At 41.8% G+C, this 25696-nt stretch overlaps 1 protein-coding gene across 4 annotated transcripts; it reads right to left on the bottom strand.

Annotated features, from left to right (window-relative positions):
* Positions 1-4840: 4840 nt before the first annotated feature.
* Positions 4841-25683, bottom strand: PLEKHA3 (pleckstrin homology domain containing A3). Of its 4 annotated transcripts, none has more exons than XM_081936522.1 (8): positions 25560-25683; positions 17396-17512; positions 16537-16692; positions 14382-14518; positions 11612-11776; positions 10866-10909; positions 8112-8227; positions 4841-6845 (listed from the first exon to the last, which is right to left on the bottom strand). In XM_081936522.1, the coding sequence occupies exons 1-8, from the start codon at positions 25570-25572 to the stop codon at positions 6715-6717; spliced, it is 879 nt and encodes a 292-aa protein (XP_081792648.1). In that variant the 5' UTR covers positions 25573-25683; the 3' UTR covers positions 4841-6714. The 4 variants fall into 4 exon arrangements, with proteins under 4 accessions (XP_081792648.1, XP_081792646.1, XP_081792645.1 ...); XM_081936520.1 differs by lacking the exon at positions 25560-25683 and adding an exon at positions 19035-19149; XM_081936519.1 differs by lacking the exon at positions 25560-25683 and adding an exon at positions 24316-24757 and having other exon boundaries at positions 5619-6845.
* Between the last annotated feature and the right edge of the window lie 13 nt (positions 25684-25696).

Here is a 25696-nt window from a genome sequence, read left to right as displayed (position 1 = left end):
CCACCTCTGTATCCTAGTCTTTTTTTCTTCCTCTTTCTTCTACTTGCATTCCTACTTTCAGCCTCTGTTTGGGGCGGGGTGGGTGGGTGGGAGGTAATCCATGATCCAGAAACTACAAATGGTCCCTCAGTTCCTTAACACTGAAAAATACAGCTGCAGGATTTTGGATTGTTGTCAGACCACAGAGTTTCTCCCAGTTAAATATTTACTCTTACACCTACACAAAATGAATTCTTGAAAGCCCACATACTTTATTCCTGGTGCACAGTAAGCATCCCCGATTCATAAAAGGAGAAATTAAATAAAATGCAATGGCATGGAAGCAAAAGGTGGGAAAGTGAGAAAGAACGTTGGTCCTACCTGAACGTTCTTCTCAGCGTGGCACAGGATGGTCCAGGAGTGATTGTTCAATCCTTATTTGCCCAAGATACTGAGTCAGAATTTAAGCCACGCCTCCAGCTTCCTCTGCTGATATCCAATTCCGATGAGGCACAGCTCCAACTAGAGAAACGAAAGAAGAACAGGCCCTGCCCGCAGCATTAGTAGCCCCCGGGGACCCGGACCTAACCAAAAACAACAACTAGGGTGGGACCAGGACCGTCCTGCACCACGCTGAGAAGAACGTTTAGGTAGGACCAACGTTCTCCAGCTGATGGCGCAGGAGGGTCCAGGAGTGGGACATACCAAAGCGGCAGTCCCTAGGGTCACTGGTTTGTGGTACCCGAGGGTGCATGTACTCCTTGCAGCACTCTACATCCAAGTGATGCCTCCGCAGATGCGAACGCATCCAATCTATAGTGCTTAATGAAAGGTGAGGGGGAAACCCACGTTGCAGCTCTACAAAAGTCTCCGATCGGAGCCTGAGTGTTCCACGTGGCCATGGTGGCCGCACTCCTAGTTGAATGAACCGTTATCCCCTGCGGCACCGGCTTGCCCCTCACCTCATAAGCTCTGGCAATACAAGCTCGCAACCAGCGTCCAATAGTAGAAGAGGACACCCGTGAACCCATTCACCACGGGAATCAGCCATGGTCTTGTAGCAAACTCTCTGCCCAAGGCCGCACCTGACCAGTTCAGCAACCAACACAGCAAAAAACTCCTGTTGTTAATCTGCGACTGACCACACCGGAGTCTGCAGTCGCAATGAGCCTCGTGGCAGAGAAAAAGGGGAAACAAAATGGTCGCCAACCATGTGACTCCCCCCGGAGTTTCAACAAAACGGCCGCCACCTCATGGCCACTAACAAAATGGCCACTACCATGAGGACCTTCCCAAGATGGCCACCGCCCAAGAAGCTCTCCCAAAAATGGCCGTCCCCAGGGCCCCATACTCACAGGGAGAAGCCTTCGGATAAAGCCAATGGTGCGGGTGAGCAAATGGCCCCGAGATCATCCGGTCGGCCACACAGCGCTCCTCGCACACGCAGCCTCGATATCCACCCACTGCAGCCCCTGAGACCCAGCGGCAACGCAGGGCAACCTCCTTGGCCCACTCACGAGCCAGTAATCAGAAGCAATTTAAATGGAGCCGCAATGGACTCCAAAGGCCGGCCCAGCAGGTAGCTTGCCTGCGAGGAACCTGGCACCTCCAGCTGCTCTAGCACAAGCAGGTGGAAAAAAAGAACTTGTGAGCCAAGTTCAAACACCTTCCATCCAATAACGACGTCAAATTAATTAAAAGAAAAAAAAATTAAACTATTCTAGGAAAGAAAACCAATTTTCACTAACAGCAAAGGTTTTTTACATCTCTTTTCGTGCAAAATTGGTTTTCTTTCCTAGAAAAGACTGAATTGGAATTGGATATCAGCAGAGGAAGCTGGAGACGCTCAGCCTTAAGAATGAAAAAATTGAAGACAACAGCAGAACCAAAGGGGAAAAAAATAACACAGCTACACCTTTTGGAAACAAAAACGAGTGCAGGCATTTGACCTTATCTTCTCCATTCTTCCATTCACTGATGGAGAGGATCAGCAGTCTCTAGGGTAGTGCAAACAAGATCCAGTGCAGTATGGTGTTAAGTGCAAAAACAATTATAAATCTGCCCATGTTTGCGTGTGCAGCTGCTGAGCGGTTTTTGATGCCAATTTGTTCAAGTATTTCAGCAATTATTATAAAATGAAATAGAGGCAAGAGGGATGCCGGTCAGGGGGAAATTGATTCAGAGTAACAATTTAGAAAAACCATCAAAGCTTTTTGTCAGCTTTGATGCCAAAGGCTTTAGGCCTTGTCAACTATCATCCCACCACAGTTATTACCAATTTGACAATGATGCCATCCTATAAAGCACAGGCAGACCATCTTGTTTGGTTGAAAGCCTTAGCTGATTTTGGACTGACAGGTTGAGCAGCACACTGTGGCTATAATCAAGCCAAACTGAAGAACGTGATTTAATTTAAACCGTCCATAGGAGGCAGAAACGTGCATTCTTCCTCAGAAAAGAACTACACGTGACAGATCTGGTTAGTCCCTGGATGGAGGATCATAAAGAAATATGACTGTGGACAGCATTAAAAAGTCCAAAAAGAAAAAAAAAGGTGCCAGAAGAACACAATGGCCATCCATATTCTGGACTATTCATGGGCTCCTTAACTGGCCAACCACGGAAGATGGGGAAATTGTATGTATTTTTTGTTAAGCACTGCTCCCATCCAAATAATGACTTTTCTATTCTATAACTGTGTTAATCATGCAAGAGTCAGCAAGTCCATAGTTTATTTACAGTGAAGACCAAAATACTATATAAAACATCAAACAATAACATTGTTAAGAGAGAGTAAGTGCCTTCTGTTATAAGATGGTGAACGAGAGCTTAATTCCACTGAAAGTTTTGAAAGTTTTCTTACAGCAAATGTGAATAGAATATGAGAGCAAGTGATATATTCTAGATCTAGACTTATAGAAGATAGGAATATCCTTGCTATTGTAATGTCAGCCTTTGGAACGGGCCTATATAGCTCTACAAGTTTATACATTACAATAATTGCTCTGTTCCCTCAGAGTCATTCTGTAGTTTGCAGAAGGAACAGCATCACTTAATGGAGTGCAATTGCTATAACCCCTCCCCAGCAAATTCTTGGCATTACTCAGTTCTTGAATTGTGGAGGGATAATAGCAAACCAAATAAAACAAAGTGAACCTTTCTCAATACTCTCACATGATGATGATGTTAGAAGACAATAGATTATGGATGCAGAGTTCTGATGGGTTTATCACTCCATTGGTGATTGGCAAATGCGTGGCTGACATTACAAGATCAATAAATCGTTTTTCTGATGGCATGACTCAAAGCACCATACAATCCGCAGAGACACAGTCCAAAGAACTGTGGAGGTTGGAGCAATGCACAGAGGCACAGACGCCTTTGACTGTGCTGTTTTGTAAAAGGAAGGAAGTGGCACCAAAACACACACACAAATCTGGTATCTGTCATTAAAATGTTGCCACGGCAATGTGATACTAACATGTATTCTTGTTCAGGGTGTCATTCGTGTTTCTGCCACCCTGCAACTTCTTACAGCTATGGAGTCTGCATATTTGCATTAGAGAGAGGCTTTCTTTTGTAGTTGGAGGTGAGGGTGATAAAAGCATTAGCATTTAAAAGAACACAAGAAAAAAAGCCTTTATCATTCTCTAATCTTCAATCAATCAAAATAGAGCTGGAAGGGACCTTGGAGGTCTTCTATTCCAATCCCCTGCTCAAGCAGGAGACCCTATACAATTTCAGATAGGTTGCTGTCCAGTCTTTTCTTAAAAACCTCCAATGATGGCGCACTCAGGTTTTTTGCAGGCAAGGGCTTCCACTTAATAGTCCTCACTCTTAGGAGGTTTCTCCTTAATTCCAGGTTGCTTCTCTCCTTGATTAGTCTCCATCCATTGTTTCTTGTCTTGCCTTCTGGTGCTTTGGAAACTAAGTGGAGCCCCCTCTCCTTTATGACAGCCCCTCAAATACTGGACTACTGCTATACTGCTATCATGTCACCCCTAGTCCTTCTTTTCACCAATTAGCCAGATCCAATTCCTGCAATTCCCCTGAATGATTCTACATTTGTGCTGCACTTCTGTTGCTCAGTACATCTCTGGGATTATTTAGGGGGGGAATTCTTGGTTTCCCCTGGTTTGGGAAAAAAAGAAGGGAGGGGAGTATTATGTTTGTGCTAGTATTAGTACTTCAGAATGGAGTAATTATTTTAAAACTAACTCAAAATCTTCTGAAGCTTACAGGAGACCTTGCATCCTTCAAGTTCACAGTTGAAGCTTACTTTGGTGGGCGTCATTTCTGACAAATCCCCATCCCAGTTGCTGATGTGGTGAGGATTGTGTGGTCCTGTCACTAAATGTCCATTTTGTCCACAATCTTAACATCCATCTATGACTTCATTGTGCATGAAAATACCTAAAGGCTTACAATGAGCCTTGCAATTAGGGCATTTTGGTCTCTCAAGCATGTGCTTTGGATATCTTGAGTCCAGAACCCTGAGGGGCTTAATCATAGAAGCACCAGTGATTTATATCCCAACTCAACAGTGACAAGTTCTCTTGAGGTGCTCTTGCCATCAGTCCCCTGCCCCCAGTGTAGCTTTTAGGTGCCCTGGCTAGGGATAGGAGTTGTACCTGCTGTTTTGAGTGTAGACTTGGAGAGCTAGCAAATTGCAGTCAAAGTCATACCCACAGTGCTCCTCAAACCACCTGGGCGAGGTGTCCATTAGCTATGCTGCCGGGAGCACCATATAAGCATCAATCAAATGCATCTAAGGAGCACCAAGTTGCAAAAAGCTGCTTGGATCCTTGTAATCTAATGACAGTTGGTCAAAATTTATGCAATTATAAAGAAAGAAAGAATGCCTGTGTAAAAATTGCATTTATTGAACAACTTACATCACTTTTTTTTTTTTAAAAAAAAGCCATTTTTATTTTTTTTAAAGTGCTCCACGGTCAATACATTATTAACTAAATCTATTCCAAAGTGAATAAAAAAACAAAAATATACATTTCAAAACACTTAACAACTTTGGACACAACCCCTCAGACATGTCTGTGCAAACATTGCTGAACTTCAAGTCCCATATTTCATCTTTGCTCTGGCATAAACAGAGTGGCATCGCCAGAGCTTTCTCGGGCCAACCGGACCCATGATGTACCATAGATCAGGGGTCTCCAACCTTTGCAACTTTAAGAATTGTGGACTTCACCTCAATTGGCTAAGGAATTTCGGGAATTGAAGTTCACAAATCTTAAAGCTGGCAAAATTAGGAACCCCTACCATAGATGACTGCTACATGCTTTAGTTAGAATTTGGCCTCCCAGCACCGACAGAGGCAAGTGGCAGGGAGTGAATAGAAGAGAGGATCTTGCTATATTTTTCTGCTTTTCTGAGACTAGGGCCCACCATGGTGAAAGCCACCCTCCCTTTGGTATAAAGGATCATTAACATACACGTTCTGCTGCAAACACAAATACATTACAACAGCTGAAGAGCAGACTTTATAAAGGAGCATGACATTTAAAAAAAAACTTTGGTGAAAAGACACTCCGAAGATTAGTTTTGCCTGGGACTAAAAAAAAAAGGGGGGGAGGCGCAGGGGGAGGGGGTCAGTCCAGACAAAAGAAGCATTGTTTAACACAAGATTAAAATATGCCTTTACTTGAGGTTATAAGGATGGATTCTGTCCAATTAACTTGAAAAACAAACAAGCAAACACTGTCACAAGGCATATTTAGTGAGGAAAATCTCAACAAGAATTAAGCCTATTTTCTTATCTTTTCATCACAGTAACATTAAATAGGCATTTTATGGTGCAAAAAGGAATACATACCTTTTAAAATGTTAAAATATCTTTAACCAGTCTTTAGCATAATGCCTCATAATCACATATGCGTGCTTAAAAAAATACTGCACATCCATGACATATTTCTGATTGGCTATATTTTTGGGTGCAAGTCAAAGGGGAAAAAAAGCAGATTCTTTGAGCTATTAGGCTGGGATCTAATTAATCAGGTAAGGTCTAACTCAAATTAAGCACTATAAAATCTCACCGACTTTACTGCACATCTATTTCACTTGATAGCATTGGTGTGACTTTGAAGTGTTTAATTGTGGCTGAAATATTCCCTCTGATTCATTGACATTCTACCTTGTTCAATGGAATTTCAGATACACTTTAAAAATCTAGGCTGTACCTTTGAAAAAAAAAGATACAGTAGTGGATAAGAGATTACTTATGAGGAATCAGCTCAGTCTTTTAACAAACTCCACCACAAACCTGTCCTGAAATAAAGGTGCCATTACAATATGATGGACTGCCACTGATGTTGGTGGGAAAGAGACTGTACTCAGGGGAATGCATTTCTGGTAAAGCAACTCTGGGATTAAATTCAGTGGATCAGTCTAGGGCACAGGTTTTCCCTACTCTAGATCTGAAACCTGTTTCTCAAGGTTGGCCTGACTATCACACCCAGTAAAAAGAAGAGACGTATTTACAAAGATGCATCCACCTATCTATTAAAAAATACCCAAACTGAAATTTTCTTTTTAGGAAAATACTTTTGCAAGTCAACTATATAAAGATAAAATACACTTCAAATATAGTTTTTACATTATTCTATAAAGTGCAGAGAAAACCTTCACATAGGGAACTACTACTCCCTCACGATGAGAGCAGAATTACAGCAGCTTTTGCATAGCATTACTCAGAGGCAGTGGGAGTCATCTCTTGCCTCAGGAGATTGGCTCAGAAAGAGTCTCTTCCGGCACTCTGGGTTTCTGAGACAGCAACAGCTTTGCATCAGGAACAGCTGGCAGTGCCAAATCTCCATTAAGGGCTCCTCTATAATTGAATGTTGCTAGTCCTGCAACATGAAAAGCACACTTCAATCAATTTGCCCTTCTTTGCCTACTTTATACAAGGAGACACTATCCTATCTGAATCACAGGGCTGTAAGCTTAAGAAAAGATGTTCCAAATGAAGCCTCAACTCTACTCTTCCCTGGTGGTTTTGCTTCATGTGGACATAGACATCTAGACATTTCATTAACCAACTAGGTAACATCTTTATTGTTCAAAGAGAGTGTGGTTTGCTCTCTGTTTATATACAGTGGTTTGCCCTGTCAGTGTACCCTACTCCCTAAATGTTACCTAACTGGGTGATGAAATGTCTGCAGTCAAACAACCAAAGTCAGAGAGTACCAAGGACTGCACCGTTCCACCCTGAGCTACAAGTATTTTCTTCTACTGCTATCTAGTTAGGCCAGCAATAGCTTTGGTATAAACTTTGGATGCATAATAACTTTCCCACTGCTTATATTTTATACCATACCAAGAAGTCATCCCAAGATCTAAGTGCTATATATAAATCACATTTCAAAATTAGATACCTTCTGAAGAAAGCTAGTGTTTGGAACCTGCTCAGGTATAAGATCCCATTAAAAGCTCAACTAGCACCCAGCCTCCTGTGTTGGGAATCCTATGTGCAATTCAGAACACTGACCACAGGAATGGACTGCCTTTGGAAGCCAGGGATGCACAATTGAGGAGAAACAGTGGTTATAGTGGCAGGATCATGTCACATGAAAGAGTAAGACCAGGATTTTATTTTTATTTTTTTCAGTCGGGGGGAGGGGGGAGGGAGCGGGGATTTCTTTATTTTTTTAAACTATCTCACCCCCAAATGGGAAATACAGTGCTATGGATTTTCAGTCATTGTAGTCAGACAGAGATGAGAGCCTATAAAAAAAGAGACGAGACCTCACACTGACCAATTCTTCATCCTGATCTCCTTCACACAATAAGAAACACCACTGAGTTAAATTTTAACTTAAGATACATCTACATAATGGGCACATAGGAAAAGTGCCACTAAGCATCAATAAAGAAGTTAGGAAAAATATCTCTCTGAATCGCCACTTCGGTATTTGTTGCACACTTTTTCACTGCTTACGGCATTGTGCCTGTTCTCTATCTTTAACAAACTACTGAATCCATCTTAGTTGAATGAACATGGTGCAAGACAGTTGCTGTAATTTGATATTCACTGTTATTCTAGCAAAAAAAAAGGCTACGTTGTACAAAAAATGAGTACAAAGTAATGACAGCATCCATAAAGTGATATGTCTTACTGTCTGTATCTTCAAAGGGAACATCTATGGAAGGTTCTGTATCTGAGACTGTTCTTCTCCACCGGTGGGAAAGCTGATGGGAAGACACATTTGGTTCTTTTCCAAAGCGACTGCTCCTAAAATTAAAATATTGCACAAGTTATGACATGTTTTTAAGACACATAGTTCTCTTGGGTTCATTAGTCTTGTTTGTAAATCCCTGACATATGTTGCCAAAAAAATAAATTACAAAAGATGAAAAGATGAAGAATCACTTCAGGTTAAACAAAAATAATCTGCTAAGGAGTTAAACACCAAATTCCCAAATATCATTTTGAAGATTAGGCTGGCATGGCTATTAATGGTATGAAGAAGTTAATGCTATTATAGATTTTAATAAACACTTCATTAAGCATGTTTCTAAAAGCTATAAAACAAGATTGACTGCCAAATTCCTCTACAGGTGTCACCTGAGAAGTATTTTTTAGAAAAGAAATGATAGTTACACAAATTTGGTTGACCTACGCTGATGTATTAAATTTTTGAAGGAGGACCTAAATTAAAATCAAAAAAACAACTGGAAACACAAAGTCGTACTCGTCAATAGTTGCTCATGCTCAATTGACAGAAAGGTTTAAATGGATAAGAATTGTTATTTTTACAAATGAGAAAACTGAATCTAAATTGGATTTGTGTACCAGTAATGAACATGTTATTTTAAGATCTTAAAATGAATATAGATGAATATGTTAAAGACTGCATGATTAGATGGGCAAAACAATCCTTGATGAGTAGGAGACCATGTTCTGCAAAGGACTGAAATTTACATTGAATTGTAATTTGAAAGATATCATTCCAAAATCAAAAAAATTAGAACCATAATGTTAAGGTTCACTTATCACATTGTGAGATATTGTCTGATCCCAAATAAACGGGAATACTCCATGGTCTGGCAATTGGAATTCACAGCCTGTTGCCCCATATAATCTCACATTAATTTTGGAAAAATGCAGTTCTATTGAGTTTCTCTTACATGATCTAATTGAAAATTAATTCATGACTAGTTAGACTTCACTATGGCAGTTATGTTTTGTACAGACAGTCCTTATTTAGTGGCTGTTCACAGTTATGACCTTGTAAGTCAGGGCACTCAAAAGTGATATAGCACATGATTGGCTGAGATGGTAAAATTGACTATGATGGGGGAAAAAGATCTTGTCCAGCTTTGTTTCTACCTGAAAACTACTTTTGGATTTTTTTGCTTGAAACTTAAAAAAATGAAACTTTAATTTTGGAATTTATTAGAACTAATTATAGAAATGCTATGTATTATTGTTGATTAAGAGGTCAATGTATTTTATATTTGCATCTGTACCAAAGAAGGTTAGAAATTATTTTCATTTTTTCCCCTTTTCTCTGAAAATTCTATTTTTGCTCTTTTTCTGAGTTTTTCTTCTAATTTCTATTTTTCTGTTTCTTTGCATTTTATCTTTTGTTGAAATTTAATAGTTTTTCTCAAAATAACCAAAATTAACAGCTAGCGTTTTCTATAGCATTCAATTCAAGGTTAAGGAAATGAAAAACAGACTTATGACCCATGCTCAAAGTTATGGACAGTGCAGCACCCCACTCTCCCATTATCAAAATTCAGATATTTGGCAACTGCCCACATTTACAACTGCAGGGGCACTTTAATTTCCCCATCTGCCTAGCTACACACACACACACACCTTTTGGCCACCCTGCACAGTGTTTTCATCTGGGAAGCTTCACCCACTCAGCAAGCCTTAATTCACTCAGCTGACTTCTCAATTCCTCATACCAACCCTCCACTTTTTGTGCCCAGCTGCTAAAGCAGAAGCACCTTGCTGCCTTTTGCTGTTTCATTTTTGGACCCAAGGCCACTCTGCTACCCAGGGTGCTCCAGCTTTCCCAGCTTCTTACATGGCTTCCCAGCCCATCCTAGCAGCATGGTGCCAAGATGCAGCACTCATGAAGCCTAGCAAGCACCAGCAGGCAGCACAGATTTCTAAAGACAGCACTCATGGAATCACCTGTAGGAAACATTTCTTGAAGAAGCTGAGTCTGAGAAGGAAACATCAAAGGCAGCGAGATTCTTGAGCTGCAGCAGCTGGGCACAAAAAGGCAAAAGGTTGGTGTAGCGAATTGGGAGAGAAGGCAGCTAAACAAACAAACTTAGTTGCTGATACTTGCTAGGGCAAGCTGGAAAGTTCTGGGTGTAGGGTGGCCAAAGGGCAGAGATAGGGGAGAGTAGGGGTGAGTTGGAGGCAGTCCCGTAACTTACTGAAGCTTGGGGCTGGGAGGGACCAAGCCCAGAATGGATTGGATTGGGGTGGGTATTCATTTATCAACCTGCAATTCTTTGTTAACAACCACAATCAGAGTGCTGGGATTGCCGTAGTACACCAGTCAGTCATGTGATATATCACCCTGACTTACAAGGTCATAACTGTGAACAGTCACTAAATGAGCACTGCCAGTACAAAACAGAACTGTCATAGTGAATTCAATTCTAATCTAATCTAATTAATTTTCAATTATATCATGTAAGAGAAACTCACTAGAACTGCATTTTTCCAAAATTAATGTGAGATTATATGGGGCAACAGGCTGTGAATTCCAATTGCCAGACCATGGAGTATTCCCGTTTATTTGGGATCGGACAATATCTCACAATGTGATAAGTGAACCTTAACATTATGGTTCCAATTTGTTTGATTTTGGAATAATATTTAATCACAACTTCACACTTACCTCTCAAGGGTACAAGTTCCAGGATGGCTAACAGAACGTTTCATCTAAAAAATAATATAAGTAATAAATCAGGTTATTATAACTTTTAAAATAATAATTGTTTCTTGGTCTATTTCTCATGAAATATTATTTTAAAATATGTATTTAGAATATTTTTTTCAGAATGTACACGGAGAAACATGTATGATATGGACATAAAGGACATGGCATTTATAACATCACAATTTTTTTTTAAATACATTATTGTTTCTATTGTTGGTTTTAGTATTTAGTTTCCCAATGGTAAAGAGACCTAGAAGCACTATGTTTAAGTACATGAGGATTAATAGGCTAGGTCTAAACTCTGTGCTTCAGAGGTTTGCAGAAGAAACCATGGGTGCTTGGAAAGGAATAGAACAATTTAGGGCTGGGAATAGTCAGCCATGGAGGCCCTCTATTTCCATTAAACTCCATAGGTTACTTTAATTTTTTGCTCATAGACAAATATGGAGTTTATTGGGCAGTAAAAGTATGAGGTAATATATTCCTCAACATGCAAGTTTGTTATCAGAAGTACATGTTTCTAAATTTAATAATAGGCACATTTTCCTGAGAAGGTTTGAGGCTTTCATAACATTGGGAAGAGGCCTAGCCTGGTGACTTGAACAAGGCCAACCCTGAGGAACCACTTGCTAGCTTATCCCCCATTGCTCCCTCCCAAAATTCCCCAAATCTTCAGGAATATTTGACATTAAAGAATATCCAACCATTTGTACAGGTGAAGGAGACACAGGAGAAACTAAAGGATCAGGATGAGGCAGTGGAAACATCTCCGGCTTAAATTTGGCATTTGCTATTTTCACACATTCTTCAAGTGTAGTGATAAATGTGTCACAGGTGGCACTGAGCAAGGAGGAAGCTTCATTCATATTCTGAAAACAAAAGGAAGGAGCAGGTATTGAAAACTCTCAGAGCAAAGTGTTTCCTAGCAAAACTTTTCACCAATTTAACTATAGTTTAATTGCAAAATCAGAAATTGCAATTGCTGGTTTGTACGGACTTAAGTTACATTGATGAACACCAAACATTCTATTAAAGGCTGAGTGGGGTGCAGATGTTGACTGTACCACTGTACCACCTCAGACATTTTTGTTCTGATACTTTGTTTATGACATGATAAAAAAGTTATTAAATATTTAAAAACAGAGAGAGCAGGCAGCTTTTCAGATGTTGGCAAACTGGAGAAGCCCAAGCCAACATATTCATTATGAATACAGGAGGACATGAACAGTACAAGGAGCTGGAGCTAATGAACTAAATGGCCTGTAACATTAACTCTATGAGTCAATATTTATGTTTCTTGCAAGTGAACCTGAAATGCATCCCCTGAACCAGAGATGGTAGATTTTATTTCTCTTTTCCATTGCAGCAGGGATGGCATCTCTCCCCACTTTGCTTTGATATAAAAGATTGCAAAGGGAATTATTCAGGGTTGTATTATCACAACAAAATTAAAATTAAAATCAAAGAATTGTTAACTTCCATCTCCTGAGAACAAAGATCTCTCAATTTGTTAAATACAAATTTAATGGCTTTCATGGTTTGGAAATGGATTTTGACTTAGCAGGCAACTATGCAAAAAGAGGCTAGAAGAGCTACTGCCTTTTACATTTACACAAATGAAACAACATAACAATTTATCTATTATTTGTGATTTTTATAAAATGTGAAGATTCTAAAATCACTATCTTTTAAAGATGTATTCTAAGTTGGGTCAGGGGTCTGTACTTTTTACTTCCTTCCATTTTATTTTCAACTGAAAGTGGATTTATATTATGGGGTTGCCAAGAATCTGATGTTATTGGATTTCTAACTGATGGCTTTATTTAAAAACAGGCAGAAGAAAATAGCTATTTCTTTAGATGCTGAGAAAGGTTTTATAAGGTAGGAGGAGTATATTGATCTGAAGAAAATGGACTCCACAAAAGTCTGGATATTCATATCTTAAGTATGGTATGGTTAAGTAGGTACATTTATTGAGCAACTAGGATATATTCTAATAGTGTATTTTCTTTTTCTTAATCTACAACGCAAAATCTCAACAGAAATTACATAAATATGTTAAAATAATTAGCCTTCCAACATTCTAATTTTGTCAACAGAAATTCTGAAAATATTGTTGATAATGTGGTAATTGAAATAAAATAGAAAATAGCATTGCCTCCAGAAGTTGCTTTGTATTTCATAGATAATCTAGATGCATCTATCCCAATCTTATTATTTTAATACAAGAGTTTAAGATGTCTAACTAAACTATAAATTGGGTAGATAAGACTACATATTATTCAGTAATAATTTTGATATGTAAACCCATGAGTTTTGCAATTATTTACTGATTTTTTAAAATTATCTTGGTTTAATGACTTCTAAAAATGTTTCTCAGGTGGTTAATATAAATTTAGCTCCATTTTGACAGCAACGAAACAAGATACAGATATATGGTATAGAATTCCTTTAGTTTTTTGGGTAAAATAAACACAATTTTCAACAAGGTTAACTTGTTAAGAGGCTTTTTCTATTTGCTATCTGTTAAATAACTTGGAAATGTTAGATGTGCAGCTCTTAATTTAGTAACCTACCTTTATAAGGTGCAGAAGGAAGTAAATTAAAACAATGCACCCATATACAAACACAAACACACACTCACAGAGTTATTCCTGTTTCCCACAAGCCCACTGGGAGACCCACTTTTTTCACAAAACAGCTGCAGAACAACAGCAAATGGGAATAAAATGTCAATTCTTTCCATTCCAAGGACAGAAACAAACAAACAAAAAACTGTGAGAGATGGAGAAAAGGGAGAGGAATAGAATGTGATAAAATCTAGAATCCTAAACATGAAAACACTGCAACAGTTTTGTTACATGCTTCAAGTGTCTTCATTTTTGTAGACACTTTCTTGTAGGGGATATTTTGCTGATATATTAAAGCCCTTGATTCTCTGGGTTTTATTAGTGAATTTGAAGTTGATTCAATCAATAACTTTAAGGTGCAATGTAAAAATAATTAAGACTTTGGCCACAAATAGTCCACTGTTTCTGAAGCAATTGAATTGCTTAGGTCATTTTTATCCATTTTTGTAATTTGATACATAAAATATCAATTTAGATCAAATGATAGAAACTGACACAAATTATACTGTGCAAAATGTTGTAAGTTGACAAAAATGAACACATTTCGATGTAGTGGACATTTGGATTTAACAGACTAAAAACACAGACAATCCATCTCTCCAAAAAAAAACCAGTTAAATTAAGGTTTTGCTATATTGGAAAGGAACAATAAACATTTAAAAATATAATCTGAAATATTTTGTATATATGTGAGATTCAATTATTACTGGTAGTATGGCAGTGGTGGACTGTTAAGGTACTCTCAGATAAAGCTATGAATCCACCATGATACTATTGCACATCCTTATAATCCAAGAACTTAAAATGGGTGAATTAAAAACTCCTTCAAACAATTAAATATTACCTCAATGCTTGGTGAGGAATGATTCCCATCATGATGTACATATTCTTGTATTGTATGGACCTGCTGCATCAAGAGGTCACAATAGAGACGCAGTTCAGACATTTTGGTTTTTAGAGATTCGTTGGTTTCACTTATTTCTGGAAGAATATCAAAAAACAGAAACTTACTAATCATGGTTATAAGTGCCCTCCTCAGAAATAAAAATCAATATTCACGTTTAATCTCATTCAAATTGACTGCAACTTGTTAAACTTCTGGGTTTTTTGTCAGTTTCCAATTTTGCCTCTATTTTGAAATTCATAAATATTTTTTTTTCAAATGGACCTAAGTGTGCAGAACCACCTAAATAACTGTTTTGATGCACCCCACAAAAGTGACTGATGGCTATGTTGGTTCCATTGAAAATGTAGATGCTATCTTACACAGAAAACAGTATTAGTATTCAAGGCTCAATTTTGCCTTCTTCTACAGTATGTCTAACTGCAGAATCACTCCAAAATCTCCAGTTTTCTTAAGTATCTGGGTTCTCTGAAGGGGAGGATTCCAAGAATTATTATCCAATTTTTCTTCACCTGACTAACATATTCTAATCTATTATACAGTACAGGTAGTCCTCACAATAGTTCATTTAGTGATTTTTTGAAGTTACAGTGGCACTGAAAAAGGTGACATGACCGTTTTTCACACTTATGACAATTGCGGCATCATGTGATCAAAATTCAGGCATTTGGGTACTCACTCAGATGATCGTAGTGTCCCAGGTCATGTGATCCCCTTTTGTGATCTTTTGACAAGCAGTCATTGGGGAAGCCAGATTCTTTAAACAATCATGTTACTAATTTAACAAGTGATTCACTCAACAGCAGCAAAAAGGTCACACAATGGGGCAAAATTCACTTAACAAATATTATTCTTAGCAACAGAAATTTGGGGTTCAATTGGGGTCATAAGTTGAGGACTATCTGTGTATTCATTGTTGTTAAAGGCAGTAGAATTATGTGTGCCCTGAAACAGGCTCCACAAAAGCAGTGGCTTTTACTTTGAAGTAAAATCATCTCAACAAAATCAACTCAACAAAATGAACAGATCTCAATACATGTAACTGAGAAAAAGTCCCAATGACAGTGCGCACCCCAACCACACATTCGCCCCTCTTGTGAAGCAGTCTATGGTGGAGGATTTCTATCTAATGGAAGGAACCCTGTACAGTCCCCAACTGCATACTGCCTGGGGGAGCCCTATTTGCAAGCATTTCTGTGTATGCAGGACAGCATCACATTAACAATGGAGGCATGCATCAATGGCAGGAGTGGGGGAAGCAGAACATTCTGCACCAGTTCCCAAATTCTGCGGAACTAAAAAGCAAGCAACCCTTTACTTCTAGATGAAAAGAGCAAGGGCTACTCTGTGTCAGAATAATATAATAAACCAGCCTTGCTCCTTTTTACTTGGCTAATGCTTGTTTTCCTCTTCTCTACGTGTCTTCGTACTTCTTTTTGAATCAGATCTATTGTATTGTGAACCTTCCACAGGGAATGTCTTAATTTTGAGTGCCTGAAGACTATAAAAGTGCCTAGAAGTTTCAGACAAAGATGATTAGGAGGCTGGAGGCTAAAACATATGAAGAATGTTTGCAGGAATTGGATATGGCTAGTCCAGTGAAAAGAAGGACCAGGAGTGTCATGATGTGTTCCAATATTGAGGGGTTGCCCCAAAGAACAGGGGGTCAACCTATTCTCCAGAACGTTTGAAGGCAGGACAGTAAGCAATTGATGGAAACTAATCAAAGACAAAAGCAATCTAGAACTAAGAAGAAATTTCCTAACAGTGAGAACAATTAACCAGAGGAATGGCTTGCCTCTCAAAGTTATGGGTGTTCCATCACTGGAGGCTTTTAAGAAGAGATTGGACAGTCATTTGTCTCAAATGGTTTAGGCTTTCCTGCTTGAGCAGAGGATTGGACTAGAAGGTCCCTTCCAACTCTGTTATTTTGTTAAGCAAAGCTACAAAAACTCCCCTACTGTTCAACACAAAGGAAATGAATCATGGTGCTTTCTTACCATGAAAGAAAAAGAAATAAAATTACATGTACTTTTGATAATTTTGAAGAAAGTAGCTTCTAAGAATTTCATAATATTTTAGAAAACATATGCACCTTTTTCTTTTTTAGTTTTGGCATCAGTCAGGCAAGCTTTGGAGCTCCCAAGGGCTACTAGCCACCTTTGTCGCTCAGCAGCATTAACAGCTTTCATGTAGAAATGCTGTTCTCCTGGAATTATTAGCTCCATTCTGGTGCTATCTATAGGATGAACTTAGGAAAAAGAGAAAACATAAAATAAGTTTATACGCTTTCTTAAATCACCTAGAATAAGAAAAGTGTTAGCTAAATAAAATTTATGTATTCATATATCAAATTTAACTGCCCATCACCCACGCAGAGAGGCTCTGAAGGATGTACAATTTAATCAATATAATAAAAGATTTTTAAATTTGTTTTAATATAAAATGTGTTACTTTAGATAAAGGATTGAGAAAGCAGTGCTGACCGGCACCAATTCACTTGCAAAAGCCCCTACCCCATGCATGGCATTTCAGAAGGATAACAGAAAGATATGCCATACTTGTGTAATTAGTGCTGATTTTTTTTGTCCTTCTGTGATATTAACATATATTTCATTCTTCAGATTCAAGGGTTTGTGTTCGAAGGTAGACTACACCTACTTAGATGTTCTTTGTGTTTTATTAAATATTGTCACCAAAGGCAGGTGACCTATGGAATCAGGAACAGAGGCAGATATCCTTTTAAACTAAGGAAAAACGATGTCTCAAGGAAATGTTCAGTTTTGAAAACTAAGTTTAGTTCCAGAATTGAGCTCCTGTCATTTCTTAGGATCCTTCTTCTCCCCCAAAGTTGTTATGGCTCCATATTGTGTGTTCCTGTAAGTAAGCAATTTAGAACCAAGCCTAACTGTACAGACTAAAACAAAAGGCCAATGCCTCACTGCTAATCTTACCTTTGATTTCACAAACAGCCATCTTTATACTTCCTTTGCTGCCTTTACAAACATCATCCTGTGAATCGTAGTAGGACAATATCCCGTTATCCAGAACAAACCAGCGAGGCTTCCAACCTAAGAAAATAGCAGAAAACAGTGTTCATCTGTTTTGCTACAAATATAATTTTCATATACACTGCAATACCATCCTTCATATAGAATTTACAGCTGAAAGCAAAATTCATGTTCATTCACATTTTTGGGCATAAATGATGCCATTTTAATAACATACATAGACTAACCTACATTTTGAAAATTGATATTCATTAGACAGGTAGAAAAACCTAAATAGCCCATCTAAAGAACTTTAAATTGCTGATAAATTTCACTTCTGCAATTCACTCTTCTGGCATAGATGGACATATTAAATTTATGCATCTGATGTTTTAAAAGATTGATGCAGCTGCCATATTATATAAAGTAACTGTAGGTGGCTAACAACAAATAGACTAATTATAGATTTATTTTTCCAAACAACAAAGAAACTGATAACAAGATACAAAAAAATGCAAAACCCTTTGATACTATCAAGCACCGTAACAATCCCATTGAACCACCAATACAGGGCTCATCTTAACAGCCTTTGGGAAGGTGAGGATGTTTGGTGCCCTCCACTTCAGAGGGGAAGCAGATCCATAAGTTAGGCACATCTACAAGAAAGGTTTGCTTTCTAGAACCCACCAGGTGAAAAAGGGAGGGGGGGCTACAGTAAATCCCACCTATTCCAATCTAGTGGGGTGGCTAGATGTCCTCTGGGAGAGGAAGATAACTGATAACTGGTTCCATGCCACATAGGCTTTAAAAGTGATAACCAGAATCTTGAAAGAAGCCTGTACAGCTGGTGCAACAGTGGTATAACATGGTTTACCTGTGGGGTGTCCAGAACTGCACACATTGCTGCATTCTGGATTGAACGGAATCTACAGTTAAAGGTGGCTTTACAGGGCAGCCCTATGTAGGGTGAATTATAATAATAATCCAAATGGGAAGTGACCTGGGCATCATTGACTGTGAGCAAGATCTCCCAGTTCTACAATTGTGCAGCTGTGCAAAGACCCCTCTGGATATGACTCCCATCTACTCTTTGAGCAGAAGTCCCTAGTGTAGAAAGACCTCCAAATTGTGCAGCAACCTTGTCAAAAATGCAATACAGTAACTCTTCAGATCCGGGAGTCCCAAAACTCAAGACACCCTGTCTTGCTGGAGTCATGTAGCCAGTTTCTTTCCATTCAGATCCATATCTTCCAGGCTCTGGGTAAATTTAAATGGCATCATTTGTCCAGCTTGGGCTTTCCACTTAATAAAAGAGAGTTTAAGAAAACCTTTGAAAAATAATCTTTTTAACTAGCAACATATACAGAGTACATGTGTGGGGGGGGGGAGGTTAAAATCTACAAGATGATGTCACAGGTTAACTTTTTGGTTATGTGTCAATGCTACATACATATACAAAAGGAACAGATCTTAGATTATGACAATCACCACAATCCACCACCTTTTAATCCCTTCCAACTGAAGCAAATCAGATCAAAGCAGTTGCTTTTAAAGAGATCATCTTAAAAGGTACTGACATTTTAGAATGTGCAGCTTTACTTACATTCCATTAGTTCAGTGGACAAATGCTGGAGATTATCCTAAGCAAGGCATGGAATACCTTTCAGGATGAATTCTGGATTGCTTCTTCAGATACTTCCTGCAGGCCGCATGATCTCAGTGAAGAAGACTAGGACTCTTGCAACTGAAAGCCCATTGTCAGATATAATCTGGCCCAGGAAAAAGAGCCTAGATTTCAAATCGAGAGGCTCATGACTGTCCCTGGAGAAGACTCTACAATTGGGGCTTATTAGAAACTAAAGCAAGGACACTTTGATCCCCTGCAATTATTTCTGACCCTGCCACATCTGTTCTGGTTATCATTTAAGGGACTGAAGGAATCATAAGAAAGCAAAGGTAAAAGTTTGAACGATATAAATACCTAACTAGTATCCATGTGCTATCAAGGCCTATTTAACAGTTTCCATCAGTGACGTGCGGTGAGGGTTATGGCTGGGGAGGCTGGTGACGTCATCAGGAAGGCGGGGAATGGGACCACGTGTGCAGACCACGTGGTCTCGTTCTCCGCCTTCCTGAGTGAACATTAAGGGGACCGCGGCGTAGCATTACTTCCTCCACCGGCACCAGTCCCTTTCACCCCGCTCAAGCCTTGCCGCCTGCAGCCACCGCCCGCCCTCACTGCTCCTTTCGTTGCTTGCCCGCCCGCCTCTAAGGCACGCCAAAGCCTCCTTCGTCCCCCCCCAGTGCGCGCCCTTTTTATTTCCCGCGACACCCCCCCCATTTCGGGAAAGCTTTCCCCATTGCCTGGGGGTTGAGGGGGGCGGCTCCTCTCCCCCCACTCCCTCCGTCCCTGCCTCTCTCCTCAGCCCCAAAGCTCCGTCCGCGCGACTCACTTCCAAGGCGATGGCTGCTCCATCCCGCTCCGGCTCTGGAAGCAACCGAAGATCAGGCTGCGTCGCTCGCTCGCTCGCCGGACTGCTTCGGCGCCATTCTGGCTACCTTCGTCCATCCGCACCCGGGAGATGCGGAAGCAGTCCGGTGGACGAGTGACCGAAGATCTCGCTGCCTCGCTCGCTGCCTCACTCACTCGCTCGCCGGACTGCTTCGGCGCCATTCTGGCTCCCTTCGTCCATCCGCGCCCGGGAGACGCGGAGGGAGAACTGTTGTCGGCGCCTCCAGATGACGAACCAGTCGCTTGCTTTCGTCATCGGGAGGCCGATAACATTTCTGCCTCCATGTCTCCCGGGCGCGGATGGACGAAGGTAGCCAGAATGGCGCCGAAGCAGTCCGGCGAGCGAGCGAGCAAGGCAGCGAGATCTTCGGTCACTCGTCCACCGGACTGCTTCCGCATCTCCCGGGCGCGGATGGACGAAGGGAGCCAGAATGGCGCCGAAGCAGTCCGGCGAGCGAGCGAGCGAGGCAGCGAGATCTTCGGTCACTCGTCCACCGGACTGCTTCCGCATCTCCCGGGCGCGGATGGACGAAGGGAGCCAGAATGGCGCCGAAGCAGTCCGGCGAGCGAGCGAGGCAGCGAGATCTTCGGTCACTCGTCCACCGGACTGCTTCCGCATCTCCCGGGCGCGGATGGACGAAGGGAGCCAGAATGGCGCCGAAGCAGTCCGGCGAGCGAGCGAGCGAGGCAGCGAGATCTTCGGTCACTCGTCCACCGGACTGCTTCCGCATCTCCCGGGCGCGGATGGACGAAGGGAGCCAGAATGGCGCCGAAGCAGTCCGGCGAGCGAGCGAGCGAGGCAGCGAGATCTTCGGTCACTCGTCCACCGGACTGCTTCCGCATCTCCCGGGCGCGGATGGACGAAGGGAGCCAGAATGGCGCCAAGACAGTCCGGTGGTCGAGTGACCGAAGATCTCGCTGCCTCACTCGCCGGACTGCTTCGGCGCCATTCTGGCTACCTTCGTCCATCCGCGCCCGGGAGATGCGGAAGCAGTCCGGTGGACGAGTGACCGAAGATCTCGCTGCCTCGCTCGCTCGCTCGCCGGACTGCTTCGGCGCCCGGGAGACGTGGAGGCAGAAATGTTGTCGGCCTCCCGATGACGAAAGCAAGCGACTGGTTCGTCATCCGGAGGCGCCGACAACATTGCTCCCTCCGCGTCTCCCGGGCGCGGCCGGACGGATGTATATAATATTATATATAGTATATAATATTATATACTATTATTCCATGAAGAGAGGTGAGGCCCTGCCTCCCCTGCCTCTACTGACCGCACGTCACTGGTTTCCATATATCGACTTGCAGAGCGGAACAAGAAAGGGACAACAGTATCAACCAAAGGCAGGGGCACAATTGTCAAGCTAAAGCCCCGATCAAGCAATTTATGGCTGTCATTGCACCAATCAGCAAAGCTGTCTGGTTCTGGATCCAAATAAGGTTTTGCTAAACTCTAAAAAGCATGCCCCCAGCTGACTCCATAAAAGAAAAAAATATTGGGGGTTTTTTTTCAAATCCAACTTTAATGACTTCATGGAGTAAATTATGTAGTTTTCTTAGTAAAATTATGGAAGCAGTTTGATCTCTTCCAGAATGTGTGTGGGCATGTCTTTAATTCCACAGTCTAATTCTACTCTTTTATAGATTACAGTATTGACAAGAAGCAGAGTGAAGTATTTATTTCAAATAGTAAGCAACAACGAAGTTCTGAAGATTCCATTCTGGTGTTTTTCCCGCTTTTAATTATAATCTCCCAGAGTTGTGGGGAATCAGATGGTCTATAAATTGTATAACTAAATTCTAAATACCAACCACAATAAATAGATGCCTAATCAAATGCCCCAAATTCCAAACTATTTCAAGAAACCATCATATCTAATAAGCAGTAATATTATATTTCTAATATAAATCTTAAGATTCTTATAAGAGCCATCCTGAGGATAATTCAGATTATGGGATGAAGCAAACAGAAGCTTGAAATACATGAAGTACCATGAAAATGACTCATCTTAAAACGCACAAACTTTCTTGAAGTGGATCCTCCTCACTGATATACCTAATAATGATGAGATCAATTACAGGACAATCTTAAATACCCTTTTGGTTATTTTTCCATCCTGAAAGACCTAACCGTTATCATCTAGGGAGCCAGTAAAACAAGAAGAGAGTAAAATGAAATAGATTTACTTCTGAAATAAAGATTCAGGGTAGAAAGCTTAAAAGATTTCTTCTACAGGTAGTCCACAATTTACAACCACAACTGTGCCCAAACTTTCCGTTGCTAAGTGAAACATTTGTTAAATGAGTTTTGCTCCACTTAACAGTTGTTAAGTGAATCACTGCAGTTCTTAAGTTAGTAACACAATTGTTAAGTGAATCTGGTTTCCCCATTGACTTTGCTTGTCAGAAAATCTCAAAAGGCACTGCAACCTTCATAAATATGAGTCAGTTGCCAAGCGTCTGAATTTTGATCACTTGACCACGAAGGTGCTGCAATGGTTGTAAGTATGAAAACTGGTCATAAGTCATTTTTTTCACTGCCGTTGCAACTTTGAACAGTCACTAAATGAACTGTTGTGAGTCTAGGTACCTGTACTCGGCCCTTAAACTGTTGAAATGCTGAAGCCTGCTTTAAGCCAGTGACTTTATGCTCTGACTTACAAGAGTTTAAGCCCAGTAATGGACTTCTCCATCATTCCTAACTACAGAGAGCCTTGACTTACAGTAGTTCATTTAGTGACTGTTCGAAGTTACAGCAGCATTGAAAATAGTAACTTTTGACCATTTTTCACACTTACAACCCTTGCAGCATCCCAGTGGTCACATGCTTTACATTCAGATACTTGACAACTGACTCATATTTATGACGGTAGCAGTGTTCAGGAGTCATTTTGCGACCTTCTGACAAGCAAAGTCAATGGGGAAGGCAGATTCACTTAACAACCGGGTTACTAATTTAACAACTGCAGCGATTCACTTAACAAATATGGCAAAAAATGTCATCAAATGGGACAAATTCACTTTACAAATTTCTCACTTAAGAACATTTATTTTGGGCTCAATATATTCATTCATTTGTTTAGAGGGGGGGTATTTTTGTTTTGGTAAAATACTTCCAGAATACAACACAAATTTTGGAGTTGGTTGTGGTCCTAACTGAGGATTACCTGCATGGGCTGGGACTGATGGGAGTTGGGAGTCCAGCAATCTGAAATACTACAAGTGCCACCTCCGAGCTGTGCCTTTCATCTTCCTGTCCTCTCCTCTGCCAGCCTCCCCTCCCGGCCTCTTCCTACAAGGTGTTGACCAGGCAATGCATTGCCTCTGTCTCTCATCTAGAAGCAGCTGCTGTCCCTTTCCTTCCCCACCCCCCACCCCCACGCCTGCTTCGCTCGGTAGTGGGGGGGGGGGCGCCTTTATTCCTCCTCGGCGTCTTCAAAGGACAACGAGCAGCCGAGGCAGCGGGGCCAACGGACAGGGCAGCGCGGCCCCACGCACGACTGACTGGCGCCCGCGTGCCGCATTCCTTCCTCCTTCCCTCCCTCCCGCCCTCCTGAGCCCGAGGGTTAGGCACGCGGCGTAACCCACCTGTGAGTTAGTCCCGAAGATGCTTTCCCGCCCCTGCCCCGCCCCCAACAGGCAACTAACTGGGCTTCCTTTGAAGACGTTTCGCTTCTACCCTCAAAACGACGCTCTAGGCCACTGCGTACCAGAACAACTACCACTGTATCTCAACCTTGGCGACTTTAAGTCCTGTGGACTTCAACTCCCAGAATTCCCTAGCCACCTGGCTGGGGGATTCTGGGAGTTGAAGTCCACAGGACTTAAAGTCGCCAAGGTTGAGAAACACTGAACTAGACATAAGGACAGTTTTCCCCCCAATGCCATCACTCTGCTAAACAACTAATTCCCACAACACTGTCAAATAATTTACTAAGACTATTACTATTCTTCTCTTCCTTCCTAGTACATATCTCTCCTCACTTATGACTGCTTGTATCTTTACAATTTATATTGTTTCTATTTGTTTCCTAGTAGGGTTGATAGCTTATCCTTGACTATCACTAAGTGTTGTATCTTTTTATTCTTGATGAATGTATTTTATTCGGCTTATGCCCACTAAGAGCACTTGCACCCAAGACAAATTCCTCGTATGAGCCAATGACACTTGGCCAATAAAGAACAACGAATTCTATTCTCCTCCCAAGAAGCTTCTTCAGCTCAAGAAGAAACTGAAGAAGCTTCTTGGGAGGAGAAGCGAAACGTCTTCCAAGGAAAATACCGTAGTTGCCTCTTGGAAGAAGGAAAAGAAAAAGGAGCACCTTCGGGACAACCCCGACCTGGATGATTTGAAGAACCTCCGTAGTAGATATATACCTGTGAGGTAATTCGTCCACTTGAACAGGACGCCTTCCATCGTTCAGAAGAGCCGCCGCGCCTGGCGCACCATCCTGCTCACCCGCCTCCTCCTTCGAGAGCGGCGGCAAGGCCAGCCCTCCTGGCGCCCCGCAGCCTTCCAAGGCACCGGCGGCGTCGGTGACAGCAGAGCAGTAGCGGGAGGAGGCGGAATCCGCGATGGGCATGGAGGGCTGAGAGAGGCTTAGCTCAAAAGGCAGCCGCCGCCTCCTCCTCCGCCGCCGCCTTTGGCTGCTGTGAGAGACGCGGCTACCCAAGCGGGTTTGAAGTCACTCATTGCCCGTCTCTGCGGAAACGAAACAATGAACGACGTCCCTTCCCCGGGGCTCGGCTCGCCTGCCTCCTCGGTCGGTCGGTCGGTCCGCGGGCTTGCTTGCCTTCGCCCTCCCCTTCCCCTTTCCCTCCCCCTTTCCCGGGCGTTTGGGGCCATCGACCCTGACGTCTCATTTACTTCCTGGATGCCGGTAGGGGGGGGGGAATAGACTCAACGCGCATGCTCGTATCGTTGCGGAACTCCGAAGAATATCGTCGCCTTCCATTTCCAGTTCTTCCTTTCCAGGAACGAGGATGGGAAAACTCCGTACAACACCAAAAAGCTTCTCATCCAAGACGGTTCGCTCCTCATCCAAGAAGCTTCCTTAGCTCTGAAGCAGCTTCTTGGATGAGAAGCGAAACGTCATCCAAGAAAAACCAGAAAGTCCAGTTGCCTCTTGAAAAAGCACCATTGGGACATGTGTCCCGACGGGAAACGAAAAGTGATTGTTCTTCCTTCCCTTGCCTATGGAGAACAGTGCTATGGTAAAATGACTAAATATGAACATCCATTATTTTTATTGCATAATTTGACAATAAAACGTGCCTGCTCATCTTGGTATAAATGAAGCTATTCAAGAAAATATTTGGGGGAGCGGAGAAGGCTAAGAGACAATTCTCCCAAAATAGGATCGGTGCTTCACCTTTCACCGCCTCCGCGGGAAAAGAAATCGCACCTCCGAGGCAGCGAGAGACTCCAACCCTGCTCATCCTATCTATGTCTAATAACCGTCCTCCCTCGCTTTAAATGAACGAGAAAACGTAACAAGAAATGCAAAGTGAACGCCGTAAAAAGTCCAACGACCGCACGCTTTCTCTAGCCTAGAAAAAGGAGGCGGGGAAGGGGTGGAAGGAGGGGCGGGGGCAAAGAAACAGGCGCAGGGCACACCTACGCCTTTCACGCATCTGCCGGAACAGGGCAAAACAGCGAAGCGACCTTGCGTAGGCAGAGCATCTTCGGCCACGCCCCTCTCGGCTCCCGTGACGTAGAACAATGCTGCTATAGTGCCACGCAGCCAGAGGACCAATT

The sequence above is a fragment of the Natrix helvetica genome (genome assembly GCF_964273705.1).
Source record: "Natrix helvetica genome assembly, chromosome: 1".
Taxonomy (NCBI): Eukaryota; Metazoa; Chordata; class Lepidosauria; order Squamata; family Natricidae; genus Natrix; species Natrix helvetica.
The sequence above is the reverse complement of the archived record's forward strand: the minus strand, read 5'-3'. Positions and strand labels throughout refer to the sequence as shown.

Bases quoted from the DNA above. Each gene is read 5' to 3' on its own strand.
- PLEKHA3 (XM_081936519.1), bottom strand. From the start codon at position 24,355: ATGGAAGGCGTCCTGTTCAAGTGGACGAATTACCTCACAG. The intron at 14,519-16,536 runs GTGCATATGTTT...ATATTCTTCCAG, and splicing joins CAAAACTAAAAAAGAAAAAG to AAATAAGTGAAACCAACGAA. The intron at 6,846-8,111 runs GTAAGACATATC...TTCATGTTGCAG, and splicing joins TCCCTTTGAAGATACAGACA to GACTAGCAACATTCAATTAT.